The following is a 15,964-nucleotide window of genomic DNA, read 5'->3' as shown; positions in this document are numbered from 1 at the left end:
AATGATTATCTGGTGACAATGGTACCTGGCAGGAGCTACTAGTCTATTAAACACAGCTCACAGAAAAAGCACAAAAATTCAAAAAACACCACAGAAAAAGAAACAGCCTTAACAACACTAAGTCAGTTACTATCCTATTAGGGGCAAATGAGCAACCGTTTCTTACAGTTGATGTGTTGGAAGCAGGAAAATAAGGCAATTGTATGGATCCGAGTGACGGTGGCAGAAGCCAAAATGTAATGGCTAAACGATTAAGGCAGAGTATCTACAAAACATCAGGTCTTGCGAGGTGTTTTATGTTTATGGCAGATCTTGTAGGGTGTTCCCAGAATATAGAAGGTCTTGTGGGATGTTCCCGGTAAACGGCAGGTCTGGTGGAGTGCTCCCGCTGAATGGCAGGTCTTGTGGGGTGTCCCCGGTATACCGTAGGTCTTGTGGGGTGTTCCTGTTATACGGCAGGTTTTGTGGGGGTGTTCCTGGTATACGGCAGGTCTTGTGGGGTGTTCCCGGTATACGGCAGGTCTTGGGGGTGTTCCCGGTATATGGCAGGTCTTGTGGGGTGTTCCCGGTATATGTCAGGTCTTGTGGGGTGTTATCGGTATATGTCAGGTCTTGTGAGGCGTTCCCGGTATACGTCAGGTCTTGTACGGTGTTCCCAGTATACGGCAGGTCTTGTGGGGTCTTCCCCGTATACAGCACTTCTTGTGGGGTGTTTCTCACATATAGTAGGTCTTGTAGGGTGTTTCCAGTATATAGCAGGTCTTGTGTGCTAGCTGTGATAGATAGGCATCAGATCATCGCAGATTGCTGTGTATGAGTCTGTAAAGCAGCGGATAAGTCAGAGTGCCCATGCTGGCCGGATCCACCATGAAAAACTCCTACAATTGGCATTAGCATCAGAACTGGATCAAGTAGGAAAAAGGTGTCCAGGTCTGAAGAATCACATTTTCTTTTGCACCATGTGTGTGAGTTTCACTTACAAGTGGAAGAGAAGGCACCAGGGTGCACACCGGAAAGAGACAACCCGGCGCCCAGTGAGACGGGCAACGTTCTGCTGTAAACACTGGGTCCACCCCTGGTATCAGGTACTGTAGATGTAAGCCGTACCAACTGCCTAACTATTGTACAGACAAACTGCCCGCCTTTATCGTACGAGGATTCCCTAATGGTGCTGGTTATGTCAGTAGGATAATGGTCGGGAAAGAACAGTTTGAAGAGCTTAAGAAAGAGATCAAGATGATGACTTGTCTCCAAATTCCCATGTCTGAATCCGATCAATTATCTGTGATTTGTGCTGGAGAAACAAATTTAACCCATTGAGTACACAAAACTTAAAAAGTGACTCCTTTTCATTTTTATTTCAGAAATCAATAGTAATTCTGAACACAAGAAACTTTGTAATTCATCTTATCAGAGTAATCTGCTTCTTTCTCCTCCTGGATTCATCTTTCACTCTCAATTCATGGGTAAAATCTGTCAAATCTGTACTTAATGAAAACTGAGATAGGAGATGACAGTTGGTGCTTATAAGACTCTATGGAGAGGGCACAAGGGAGGAGCTAGAGGGAGACACAGACATTCTACTGCAAGTTCCATAGAACTTTATGAGCACCAACTGTCTCCTATCTTAGCAATAGAAAAATCGGTATTCACTGAAGAATTGAGCTGAGAATTTTGAGAATGAATGATCAGACCAGGAGGAGAAAGAAGCAGATTTATCTGATAAGATATATTACAAAGTGGATTATTTTCATGTATGTTATTGATTGAAAAAAATTTAAATTAAAATGGAGGCTACTATTTAACGTGTCCAAACATTTCAGAGATCTTGTAGGACCCGTGACTCCATATGTCAGAGCTGCTTTGGAGACAGGTTGCGTCAGTGAAATGATTGAAAGGTGTGATTTTTTTTTATTTACCGTATATACTCAAGTATAAGCCGACCCGAGTAAAAGCCGAGACCCCTAATTTTGCCACAAAAAACTGGGAAAACTTATTGACTTGAGTATAAGCCTAGGGTGGGAAATGCAGCAGCTACCGGTAAATTTCAAAAATAAAAATAGATACCAATAAAAGTAAATTTAATTGAGACATCAGTAGGTTAAGTGTTTTTGAATATCCATCTTGAATCAGGAGCCCCATATAATGCTCCATACTGTTCATGATGGGCCCCACAAGATGCTCCATACAAAAAATATGCCCCATATAATGCTGCACAAAGGTTAATAATGGCCCCATAAGATGCTCCATATTAAAATATGCCCCATATAATGCTGCACAAAGGTTGATGGCCCCATAAGATGCTCCATAGAATATTATGCCCCATATAATGCTGCACAAAGGTTGATGGCCCCATGATGTTCCATAGAATAATATGCCCCATATAATACTGCATAAAGGTTGGTGGCCCCATAAGATGCTCAACAGAATAATATGCCCCATATGCTGCTCCATATAGGATGATGGCCCCATAAGATGCTCCATAGAATAATATGCCCCATATAATGCTGCACAAAGGTTGATGGCCCCATAAGATGCTCCATAGAATATTATGCCCCATATAATGCTGCACAAAGGTTGATGGCCCCATGATGTTCCATAGAATAATATGCCCCATATAATACTGCATAAAGGTTGGTGGCCCCATAAGATGCTCAACAGAATAATATGCCCCATATGCTGCTCCTTATAGGATGATGGCCCCATAAGATGCTCCATAGAATAATATGCCCCGTAAGCTGCTGCTGCTGCGATTAAAAAAAAAATAAAAAAATGACATACTCACCTCACGTCGCTGGGGGTCTGGTGCTGGTGTCCTGAGCAGGTGGGGACCCCGGCGTGCTATGGGGGCCAGATGCCGGAGTCGCCGCTGGCTCAGGCCCCCGGCACTTTCGATATTCACCTGTCCTTGTTCCACCGTTGCACGCCGCTGGGTCTTCCATCTCTCTGCAGTGACTGCTGAGGCAGAGGGCGCGCACTAACCACGTCATCGCGCCCTCTGACCTGAATATCACAGCCAGAGGATGAGGAAGACAGAGCTCGGTGGTGGAACGGGGACAGGTGAATATTGCACGGCTCACCCTCCCCCGTCATACTGACCCTATCCTGGCCCGGTCTCTGCTTCTTTAATGAGCGGTACCACATGACCGCTGAACACAGGAAGAGCTGCGGGCGCCGTAGACCATCTGAGAAGCAGGGATGTGCAGAGACCACACCAGGAGCAGGTGAGTATGATGTGACAGGCGCCACTCCTGCCGCTCCCCCTCCCCCACTAACCCCCTGGGACAATGACTCGAGTATAAGCCGAGAGGGGCACTTTTAGCCTAAACAAATGGGCTGAAAATCTCAGCTTATACTCGAGTATATACGGTAATTGGGTAAAAGATTAAACAAAATAACATCCTTGTGCAGTGGAAGTATATACGGTAGTTTTTCCTTTGGCGCTAGTTTTCATTTCACTCACAGTCCCTCACCTGGCATTGGCTACGCACTCCATCGTGACCTCAGAGGTGCCTGTCACAACGCTGGTATTCTGGGGTGAGATGATAATAACAGGAGCAATGGGATCCGCAGGGCCGCCGACATCTATAAAAAAAAAGCGCTATATTGTGAGTTATAATTTCAGCTTATTTTGCACCCGTCCTCAAACAGCATCTACATAACATCTGATGAGTGACAGTTTAGAGGCCACGCTGCGTTGTGTCTTATATACACTATTGATAGACACGGCTGTATTTTGAATTGTGCCTCCAGCAGCTTACCTGAACCGCCGTGATATTATGCATCCACCACACCGTACCTGAAACAATTCATCTTCTATAATGCATCACAACGGAGCTTGTTCTCTACAGACATGGAGCCGGCAGGGTGCTGCTATGGTCATGCAACCAGAGAGCTAATAGGAAGCTAGCAGAATTCGGAATGCAGCTCTGGAGAAAGCATTAACAACTCTGTTTGTAAGCAAGGTTGTGCAGTAAATCGAAACTATTCAATGGCCATTAGGATACAATAGGCAATCTGTTTGCCAAGTTTGAGACTTGAGTTCTGGCAAAGTAAATTATTAATTAAAATCAGTTAACCCATTATTCTCTCAAAGCTGGTGCTTTGCACCAGGTCCTGTATACAGCTGACGTGTTTTCGTAGTTTCTTTAAAACATTGCTTTTTCTACTGTCAGCAAAAGAGACAACAGGGTCGGTATGGTGAGCGGCGGTCTGGGCAGCGGGCATGTTTCATTTGCAGTAAATCCCGGGCGTGTGCTTTGTATCCTGCTGAGTCTGCAGTACAAGGATCGGGAGATTAGTGTGGACTGTGCCATCCATCCCGTCACTGAATACAGGCACAACATGCACCTTCAGCCTCAGTCCTCAATTCATCTCTTTAACTGGTTAGTAAAACAAGAACTGGCTCACAGAAATAAAACCAGCGTTAATGGAAGCTTAGTTGCAGGTGACAACTTCCAGACTGGAGGCTGAGGCTATGACAGGACGCTGGGTGTTTAGCGTTGGTGCCTCCTGGCATACAACTCACCTTTGGCCAGTGTTTGCCATATTAAAGGGAGGTTATGATGGAGCTATCCAGTGGAATCAGTCGCCCATGGACTTGTCTGTGGGAAAAAAAACTTCCCAAAAAATGTATACTTTTCCATTTCATTTGTTCTGCATTCTAGCCAGACAGAGGCCAAAAGGACGGACTATCTTGGCTTCTGTCTTTCTATTATTTCTAATATGGTCCATTGGACAGGTTTAGACTCTACTTTGGAAGCTATCGTTATCAGCTACCATTACGGCACTTCCAGCTTTCTACATTCCCTGAATGATGTTTGGATCTGCCTTATTAGTAAGAGCTAGTGGCAGTACCATTATCTTGGTGAAGATACCAATGTATCACTACACTATAATAGGACCCAGAATAAAGACAGTGGACAATGGCCGATGGCCAGTCCATAACTTACTTTCCACTGTCAGCGCGATGGGTTGACTGGTCTTGTTGTCACCATTCTTGTCATTGACGGCTTGTACGTAGTATCGGCCAGTATCGGGGGCTACACTGGACAGGATCACCAGCGTGTTGTCTTTGGTGATTGCACTGTTTTGGAAAAAGGAAAAATGAATGTATCACAAAAATCAACCTCTTCTGATATCCAAGGAAAGATGGTGGTCAATCTACTGGACACTCCTTGTCCAATGCAGGCAGGGTTCAGGAAAAGACACCCTCATCCTCAGAAAATAGGCTGTCCTAAATGTGCTAGGTCCTCAATATGTCGACTTTTTTACTAGTCACCAATTTTAGTTTTAGGACCCCTTTAAATAAGTAAACCAATTTTGTTTCTAGGGTATATAGTGGATGGGTAATTTCTTCTGTGCATTGTTATTCTGCAGTAAACTACCTTTCATTGTGTTTCCAAAATCTCCTACAAAGGACTCAGGATTACGTCCTGCACCCAGTGATGGAGTCTTAGTCAAAATGGAAAGTATAGGCTTTTGTGTCCGTCCTGGACTGGCACAGCTGGTATCCTGATAAGCGGCACTAATCTCAGCCCAAGCTGCCGAAACAGAATTTCCCTGCAAGATATGGTCTTGTGCTGGAGGCGGAGGATACATGACATTCCCGTCTCCTCGCTCAATGACCCAACACCCTTTCCACTCTGCTTTTCTGGCGCTAGTCCCCGTAGATATCTCCCCGCTCAGCCCCGCTCACATGGGATCAGCTGCCAGATCATCTGGATAATAATTCTCTGCAATTAGGTAGATAAGGCAGAATATGCCGCTGGTTCATTAGTACTTCTAAATTCCTGGATGATTCAGCGCAAGACAGGTGTTTCCGAGCCAAAGATACCGTGCGTGCGACAAACTCGTAATGGGATTCTGTAAATGCGGTTTATTACTACAGTCTATATCAATTAAAGAGGCAAAGGCCCTAAGAATTAAACTGTTAAACACCTGCAAAACCCAGATCAGAATTACATACATTTTTGCAAACACATTGGTTTGAGGTCACCAAATAAGTTTACTTCTAACATGGAACTAAATCCAAAGGGTGTTTTGTTAGGAATTTTTGGAGCAGAATTCCAAAATCTACAAATTTTGTTTGGAGAGTTGAAGACTTTCTGCTTCAAAAACTCCTAAAAACCCCCTCCAATTTAAGCATACCCTAAAAGTGGTTGTCCGGTGACATAAACGTTGTTGTCCCAGGCGACCCACTTCCTCTGGAGTTCTGACTTAGCTTCCTCTACCTCTATGTGTCTCCGTGGTTCACTTTACAAGCTAACCCTTGTCCATCATGTCTGATGCCAGGACGAAAATGAATTAAGAGAGACAGCCAGCCAGGGTACACAGAATTAATTAATTAATTTAGACTTGGAACAACTATCGAAGAACTGGACAACCCCATTAAGTTGGAAGGGTTGCAAGATAGATGTAGATGTACATGGGATATGTTGGATTTCTCTATCCCCATTGACCAAGGTGAGATGAGTGAATTATTGCACCTTTTGATCACCCTTCTCCTAAACTCTGGTTGAATGTCCTGTTATCCTTGTGTTAGGCGGACGTGCGTTTAGGCTAAGGGACGTGTAGGTTTGATTAGTGCCATTTTCCACACACTTACATGCGGTTGCTGGGAGGGATCTTCCTTCCATCTCTAAACCAGGTCACCTGCGGTTGGGGGAAACTGGAAATGCTGGGGGCAGTGATCACTGCTGCATCCCCATGAGATACGGCAAGGGAGGTGTCCCCATCTTCAAAGTTCCCCATGTCTGAAAATTAGATCATCAACAGGATTATAGATATTTTAGCTCTTATCAATCACGCTACACTAAAACCGCTACATACCTATACGCCAACACATGTAGGGTCTAGCCACACTACATTTACATGTACATTTTGCTTTTCTTGGGGATACAACGAACATGCCCATAAGACCCAACCAACCTCATGCATGCCGAAAAAGAGCCCTTTTGGCATACTTTGGGAAGGTATTGGTAAATTAGTGTAGACGCTATTGATAACACCATTATATACCTCTATGCTGATGACACACAGATCTAAATCTCTGGACCAGATATCACCTCCCTACTAACCAGAATCCCTCAATGTCTGTCTACTATTTCATCCTTCTTCTCCGCTAGATTTCTGAAACTTAACATGGACAAAACAGAATTCATCATCTTTCCCCCATCTCAAGCGACCCCCCCAACGAACCTATCCATTACAGTGCATGGCTGCCCACTCTCCCCAGTCCCACAAGCTCGCTGCCTCGGGGTAATTTTTGACGCTGATCTCTCCTTCAAACCACATATCCAAGCCCTTTCCACTTCCTGCCGACTTCAACTCAAAAATATTTCACGAATCCATACATTCCTCAACCAAGAATCTGCAAAAACCCTAGTCCATGCCCTCATCATCTATCGCCTTGACTACTGCAACCTCCTGCTCTGTGGCCTCCCCTCTAACACTCTCGCACCCCTCCAATCTATTCTAAACTCTGCTGCCCGACTAATCCTCCTGTCCCCCCGCTATTCCCCGGCCTCTCCCCTCAGTCAATCCCATCACTGGCTCCCCATTGCCCAGAGACTCCAGTACAAAACCCTAACCATGACGTACAAAGCCATCCACAACCTGTCTCCTCCATACATCTGTGACCTCGTCTCCCGGTACTTACCTACACGCAACCTCCGATCCTCACAAGATCTCCTTCTCTACTCCCCTCTTATCTCCTCTTCCCACAATCGTATACAAGATTTCACCCCTACTCTGGAACCCTCTACCACAACACATCAGACTCTCGCCTACCATCGAAACCTTCAAAAAGAGCCTGAAGACCCACCTCTTCCGACAAGCCTACAACCTGCAGTAACCACCGATCAACCAAACCGCTGCATGACCAGCTCTATCCTCATCTACTGTATTCTCACCCATCCCTTGTAGATTGTGAGCCTTCGCGGGCAGGGTCCTCTCTCCTCCTGTACCAGTTATGACTTGTATTGTTTAAGAATATTGTACTTGTTTTTATTATGCATACCCCTCCTCACATGTAAAGCGCCATGGAATAAATGGCGCTATAACAATAAATAATAATAATAATAATAATAATAATAATAATAATAATACTAATAATACTACAAAGGAATCATGCAAAAGGATATACTACATGGAAGATCTAGAGCTTATGGTGATGTGTGCCATTTCACACCTATACAGTAGAATAAATCAGAAGTTTACATCAGGAATATTGCACAGCACATATTTCCAACGTACATGATGCTAGAGTTTAGCAGAATTATTGCAGTACCCTGGCGTCCAGGTAGGGAGTCCATGGCAGCCAGACTATTGCAGTGCAAACTTCCTCATCCAGCGCTTAAATGCCGGCTTCCTGGGCGCCTCTTTTGATTACAAGGCTCATGTGAAGAACATCAGGATGCTACACGAGGCTTAATCACACAGAATACCAGCCTTTGAGTGGAAGTTTGCAATGACATGGCCAGCTCCACTGGAGTACCGAACTGGACGCCAGATAAGGGGCCTGCAAATGTTTTGATCAACCAATCAATTGATCAACGATGAAGTGTAATAGGATAAAGTAGATGGACCTATAGTGTAACAATATTTTGGAAACTGCAGCTTAGCTCCTTCTAAATGGAAACATAAACGGGTTGTCCGGCTTTAAGGTACATGTGTGAATCCTCACAGTGTGTACAGTACGCACTGCCAATATTCTCCAGTAACAACTGTGCATGCTTGACTGCAAGTATGCAATTTGCATATATGTGGTCATGTGCTGAATATACGTGCATGGCCTTGCTCGATGGAAATGAATTGAGCGAGGCTGGAAACGTCTAGTTGGAATGTGGCCAGAAGTACAAAACACCCACTCACAGCAAAGGAAAGTGCAATTCACCCACTCCCGGCAAAGGCACCAGAGAATCCTCACAGTGCGCATAGTGCACACTATGAGGATTCACGAGTCTGCAGTCACATAAAGTAACTGTAGACTTGTACCCCAAGGCCAGACAACCCCTTTAGTTGAGGTTTACAGTGACAGAGAGGGGCTAGAAGACCAAGGGGTCTGATTACTCATACTCCTGCACTAATTAAAAGCACTTCACCATCATATTAAATAGTGCAGGTTTATGTTAGCAGGGGTTAATCTGTTCAGTTGAGAACTCCTGGGCCTTTCCTGTTTTGATAGTATCAGCTATTCTGTTGGCCACTCCCATCTGCTCTATATACTCGCCTCTAGGCAATCAGGGAATGCCAGTGTTAGTTTCAAACTGCCTGGTTCTAGAGTTGGATGTGGTGATTGTTTGAGAAGGCGTTTGGAGTGTTGTTCAGTAGACTGTTGCTTGGTGATTTATCTGTGTGCATATCCTAATCCTCTCCTATTTGTTTTTTCCTCCCTTTACTTCCTAGTTTTCCACTCTGTTATTGAGTGAGCATAACAACAATGTAATATCGCAATTAGACATAGGTATTAGGAAAATTGAGGATATATTAAAATCTTTGGGTACAGTGGAAAAGTTGAATGTGTTCCACAGTCAACTGGATAAAACATTGGAGACTGTGGTTAAGAAAATTCAGACCACCCAATTAAACAAATTGAGTAGGGATCGGAGAGATTATGAACCTGACTGTATATATGTGGAGGAAACCGCATGTACAAAGTCACCGGCTGGGATGTACTCCCTCACAAACCTCTATGTCATCTGCCAGTGATGTATCTGAAGTATCTGGGTCTTCTATGGCTACTAGATCGGTATCTATGAGACGTAATCAGAGAGAACATGTGTTCCATCCATATAGACGACATGATCGTTCTCCAGTAGCAACCAGATATAAAAACAAGGTAATTAATTTAAGTAAACATATTTTTTCAGATGTGGATCTAGGGATCCTAGAGAAGGGTCTGTCCTTCTCTCCAGCGGCAAGCTTTGATGCATTTTCAGCTGTCAAAGATTTGCATTTATTTGCCCGCTCATTGATTTTCAAAAAACATTTTTTTGATGGCAACCTCTCCCAACTTTTTCCTACAGAAGAAGAGCAAGTAGCTTTACGTATATTGGAGGAATTAGCTATCGAGCACAACACTCCAGAGGAAGGTAAAGTACCATCTTCAATACGTACAAAGTCCAAGAAATTCCCCCCATTGTTCCAATGTAGATCTATTTGTACAGATTGTTTCTAAGGAATTCATGGAGATTCCATATTATATATATAAGGACAATCTCACAAGGGAAGAGAGGGGGCGTCTGCGCGTCCTACAGAATGTGACAGATGTGGTATATAAACCAGCAGATAAGGGGGGCAATGTGGTGATTTGGCCTAAGGCACTCTACCAGAAGGAGGCCTTTCGCCAATTGAATAACAATATATGTTACAAAAAACTAACATTTAACCCATTGTCCTCCTTTACTACACAACTACACCTGATCATTAATCAGGCGAGAGAGTTGGGTACCATAACTAAAGAACTGGCAACTACCTTGATTTTACCAGAACCTACCATTCCTACTTTCTACTTACTACCAAAAATTCATAAGGACGCGCAGACTCCCCCTGGACGCCCGATTATCTCAGGAAGGGGTAATTATCTTGAACATGAGAACCGTTGGATAGACTCCAAGCTACAACCCATAGTGGAGGGGTTGCCATCTTTTCTGAAAGATACTGGTGAATTGCTGAGGGTGGATGGTCTACAACTAGATGATGACATGATACTTGTGACGGGGTTTCTAAGTATGTCTAATTTGCCGGTGGATATTCAAAAACTGGTTATTGAACTGCTTAGGTTCACATTAACACATAACTTTTTTGTTTTTAAGAGGTCTTTCTTCCTGCAGCTCCAGGGAACAGCGATGGGGGCTTCCTTTGCCCCGGCTTACGCTAATCTGTTCCTGGGGCTGTGGGAGAAAGACCTCTCCCTGCCGGATCAGTCGTCGCTGATGTGCCGTGTCCTTTCGTGGACGAGGTACATCAACAACATTTTACTGATCTGGCAGGGATCACAGGAAGACCTTGAGACATTTTTGTCATCCCTCAATGATAATCGGTTAAATATATTTATCACATATAAATATGACCAACAAACTATTGAATTTTTAGATGTTTTACTTCAGAAGGATGAGAAAGGGGAGGTGCAAACGAATATTTTTCGTAAGCCTACCTCAACGAACATGTTGTTGCATGCGACCTCCTCCCACCCGGGTCACATGATTCAATCAGTCCCCACCGGGCAATTCCTCCGCTTGCGCAGATTGTGCTCAAGTGATGATGAATTTATTAAACAAGCTGATGATCTTAAGCAGAGACTTAAGGAATGTGGCTTTAGTAACCGTATGGTTAAGAAGGCCTTCAATAGGGCTAAATATGCATCCAGGAACACCCTACTCTATGGTCCAAAACAAACGTCAAAAAATAGTCAAGACCTGGTGAAATTTGTGACGGATTACTATTCTCAATTTGCCCACATGAGAAGGATATTGAATAAATCGTGGCATATTTTGAGAGCGGATCCGGTGATCTCTAGATTTCTGCCCGAGAAGGCTGCTATTGCAGCCAGAAGATCGAGGAATCTGAGGGATCACCTAGTCCGTAGCCACTACACTGGAATACCTGGCAATACATTTCTGGATCAGGTGACGGCACGGAATGGATGTTTTCCATGTGGCCGGTGCATAGCGTGCGCTAACATTGACCGAGTAGACAAATTTGAGAATCAGGACGGGTCACGCACATTTTCGGTCAAAAAGCGGATTACTTGTAATAGTAGGCATGTGATCTACTATGCGGTATGCCCATGCCGAAAGATTTACATTGGCATGACTACTAGGCCATTGAAAATATGAATCCGGGAACATGTCTTAGGTATTGCGGCTGCGGCAACGGCAGAGGATGTGACAGTATTAAAAACTATTCCTCGTCAATTTAGACGGTACCACGACTGTAATGGGGATCTCCTGAGATTTTGGGGGATTGATATGCTTGATATGGACATCCGGGGGGGGAAATATGACCAAGAGATTGGCCCAATTAGAGTCCAGGTGGATATGGACCTTGGGCACAGTCCATCCATCTGGACTCAACGAGAACATTAGTTATGCTCCCTTTCTGTAGCCGCGTCCCACTATTATATCCCATTTGTCACTGTCCCCATATTTTTAATTTCTATTTTTTTATTTTTATCATTCATTTTCATTTGTGTTATTTTTTCTTTTCTAATTTGATTGTTTTTATTGTTTGTTTTTTAGTATTGTCCATTTTATGTGCACATAGTCACTTGAGGAGGTGTGAGAAACGGCAAGAATTGGACACATGCTTTGGATGAACTGCCAAACAAATCAATCCGGATACTATCAGCTGTATAGAGCTTGTGCCCTAATATTATTTTGCTGCCGTTATGTAGTTATTGATACTTTATTCAGTGCAATGTGATGTAGTTATAGCAGTTAGATGTATTGTGATTGTCCGTTTCACCACTGTCTGTATTTATGTAGTGTTATATGTACGTATGGGTCTGTCTCCACATTCCTGCCTCTGACGCGTGCTGGGTCCACTCACCGCCACGCCTGCTTGCTTTCGGCGTCTGATGATGAGGTAAGGGCCCGCCCTGGCCCTGCCCCTCGTAGTGACGCCGACGCTTGCTGGCGTTGCCGTTGACTGGGCAACGGCACGCGTCATATCCGGGGGAGGTAATGTAATTTCCGGTTGCGCGGTGTTTCCCGCAGCAGCCGGGTAATATAAATTATGGAGACAGTGTGTGCACGTCAGGCCCCTTGAGAAAGGAGTCCGAAACGCGCGTCGGGGCGGACACGCTGCTGCGGGTATCAGTGGCATACCCACCACGGTCGGGCAAAGGTAATTATTAAGCACTTGCTGACGAATATGTGGCTCCATAGTTGAGCGGTATACCAGCTGTGGTGAGGTATGGTAGTGCCTGGGGTGGAGGCTATAATATATAATATATAGTAAGCAACTATTTAAGGATTTGTATCTCTGTCTAATTATAGTATTGAATAAAGTGCCTTCCTAGATGTATGATTTAGTGCAAATTGCAAACGTGAACATTATTTACTACTAGCTGCTCCCCAGGGTAGTTCAAAAATACCTTATAAAAATTTTATAAAATACTGTTTCAGCCTAGTATTACCCATGGTTGTGCGTGATTATGGGTGATTGTGATTAATGGGTAGTTTTGTCTCTCTTTATGTACACTTTGGCAATATGTCTTTTAAAATAACGTTTTTCAATAAATATTGTGGTTTTATTATTCAAATATGGCCTTCTGATCATCTTTTCTTCTGTTGTCTATGTAGTAGTTGGTGATAGGCTTTATAAGTCCTATTGTAGATAGCATGGTATATATATAAAAAATATATTAATGATACTTTAAATTTCTGTGATTACCATGTTGATTTGTCATATTTATTTGTATATATCTGTTGTTTGTGAGTGCATATTTGTATGATTGGTATTTTCATTTATCCCTGTACGTCTTCCCTTGTTAGTCAGGCCTGGTCTGAGTATTCTTATATGCTACAACTCCCCACTTCTCTTGGTGGGGGAGGGGACAGATAAGGGCTGATTTAGGAACTCAGCAAGGCATGTGGCATCGGCATCTTCATCGTCAGAAGTAATCTGGGGAGCAGGGATAGCTAGGATGCCCCTAACTTTAGGGACAGGGAAGAAGCCCATAGTCCTAGGATATCCTGCAACAGTGCTGTGACAGGCACTCAGCAATGACCACTGCACAATGTACGGAGCTGTGCACTTCTGGCGGCCACAGGACCTGGTATTGCTTGATTGCAGGGATACTGGGTGTTCGGGATCTCACTGATCTGATATTGGTGACATCATAAGGATAAGTAATGAATGCCATAGTTCTTAAAGAATATAAGGGAGCTGATCTGCTCCAGTGCAGTGGTCTTCTCAAAGAGGTGATGTTTTGGAGAGGTTTTTCATATCAGATCATTTGTGATGAGGGCTCGTTCCCTCAATTGCCACCTTCACCTAAAGGAAAGGTGCTGATACATCCACCTGCTCTCATCTGCATTGCACTAAGTGATTTTGATGTTGCTTTTGATAAGACTATTACAGCCTATTTCCTATCTGCACATTGTCATATATTACACGGGGTGTGTGCACCCTACAAACAGGTAATCTCCATGTGCACTTGAGTCAGATCATGTTAATTAATGGCGACAGAGTCATTAGTTACTCATTACAGTCTGGTGTAAATGAGTGATAGAGCTTCAATCCTCCCGCACTGCGTTAATTACATGGTGGAGCTGAGATCTAAATATAGGGAATGGGGAATGATGAATATGTATGATAACGCCCTCTGCTCTGGCAGAAACACATGGTAATATGTAATTGTTTTATTACATACAACTCATATATAGCATGAACATTGGAAAGTTGTTAATTATGTGGTTTTTATGTTAGTATTAATAACCCTTTTCAAAAAGTGTCCACCTCTTTTGGCACCCACTTCAAACAGCTGATTTTACCTGGTTTAGACATTTTTCCTGCACTGCGGGACACCAGTCTATGACAGGATGTGGAGGATGGCATATGGCTGGAACTGGATGTATGTGTGTCTTGTGATGAGACTTCTGGGGAACAATAACAGAGGACTGTTATGGCCCAAAAAGGGTAACTAAGCCTGGTCAGATTAATACACTTTGCTGTGATGGCCCAAGGCCAGGGTCATGTGGAGGAGCTAGTGGTCCATCTGCGCTGAGGTAGAGGGTGAGTGGAAGCTTGCTGGATTGGAAGTGAAGGACTAGTGGTCAAGAAATGTGATGGCGAAACCTGTGAAAACGTCTGTAGATGGATTGCCTATTGTACTGTTGCAGCACCCCAGAGTCCTGGTTGTTGCAGTACTGTGGCTCCGCCACTATGGGGAGCTATGGTACGTCTGATTGCACTAAGGAGTTTCTCTGACCAGGTACACTCACACCACACTTCACACTCCGGCCACCAGGGGGGGTGGTCCTATTTAGTAGGCCACTCCTCACAACTCTGGTAAAACTGGGGGTTGGACAGGAAGACAGGGAGAAGTAGCTGGGAACTGGGAAGAGCTAGTGAGAGGACCTGTCAGGGATGGGATCCTGGCAGAATCCTCAGAGCAGAACAAACCAGTGAACAACGGGAATACAGCAAAGAGGAATTAATACCAGAAGGAGTCGTGCTGTTAGACCGAGGCAACATCCTTCTGAGGCGCAAACAGTCGGTGGCCGGAACGCCGAGCAAGTAAGAGACTTTAAGTACTACTGCAAACCATGGCCGGACAGCCAATTATAGGTTGGCTGTCTCACTTAACACCTAAGCAGACAACGGAGGCAGCTGTGGGAGAGGGGCGACTCTAGGGTCCCGGAAGAACTCCAGGCCTACCCCGTCATACGGGTGCGTCCTACCATATCATCTGGAGGACGGAGAAAACGAACATCAGAGACAGACAGAAACAGTTGTGAGGACTATCCCGGGAGCTCAGCAGGGAAGAACTACAACACCCAGCGCTAGCAGGTAGACACTGATTCCCACCTGTAAAGAGAACTCCTGGTGTGCCTTTGGACCGGCCGGTCTCTGACAACCCAGTTAACAGCGCTCTGGACTGAGGTCTCCAAAAACCTTCAGTAAAGAGGTAAAGAGACTGCAACCTGGTGTCCTTGTTATTTACCGCGACCTGCACCTCACAACTGCACCGTTACAACACCACTTATTGCACCGGACGTCCCCCACTGACAGACAGGGCCACGGACCGGGTCTAGCCACCGTGACAACCCCAGGACTGAGACCTAGAGGCCCGGCTCCGGGTACCCCTCGGCCCTGCGGCGGTGTGGGGGCGCTCCAAATCTTGGCGTCACGAACAGGATCTACTTAAGCCTGAAGAATCAGGTCATGTGTGCCTTGGAACTGTGATTTATTGCGCTTGAATTGTACTTTACTGAAAAGACTGTGTATCGCCATT

At 44.5% G+C, this 15,964-nt stretch overlaps 1 protein-coding gene across 5 annotated transcripts in view; it reads right to left on the bottom strand.

Annotated features, from left to right (window-relative positions):
* SDK2 (sidekick cell adhesion molecule 2) overlaps nucleotides 1-15,964 on the bottom strand; it is an 826,128-nt gene that overhangs the window by 119,780 nt on the left and 690,384 nt on the right. For all 5 annotated transcript variants that reach the window (XM_077253403.1, XM_077253405.1, XM_077253404.1 and 2 more), the window contains exons 4-6: nucleotides 6,608-6,755; nucleotides 4,953-5,086; nucleotides 3,474-3,585 (exon numbers count right to left, since the gene is read on the bottom strand). In XM_077253403.1, coding sequence (XP_077109518.1) covers nucleotides 3,474-3,585; nucleotides 4,953-5,086; nucleotides 6,608-6,755 — 394 coding nt within the window. The remainder of the gene's footprint in view (nucleotides 1-3,473; nucleotides 3,586-4,952; nucleotides 5,087-6,607; nucleotides 6,756-15,964) is intronic.

The sequence above is a fragment of the Ranitomeya variabilis genome, chromosome 4 (genome assembly GCF_051348905.1).
Source record: "Ranitomeya variabilis isolate aRanVar5 chromosome 4, aRanVar5.hap1, whole genome shotgun sequence".
Lineage (NCBI taxonomy): Eukaryota > Metazoa > Chordata > Amphibia > Anura > Dendrobatidae > Ranitomeya > Ranitomeya variabilis.
This window is presented reverse-complemented; position numbering and strand designations above follow the sequence as displayed.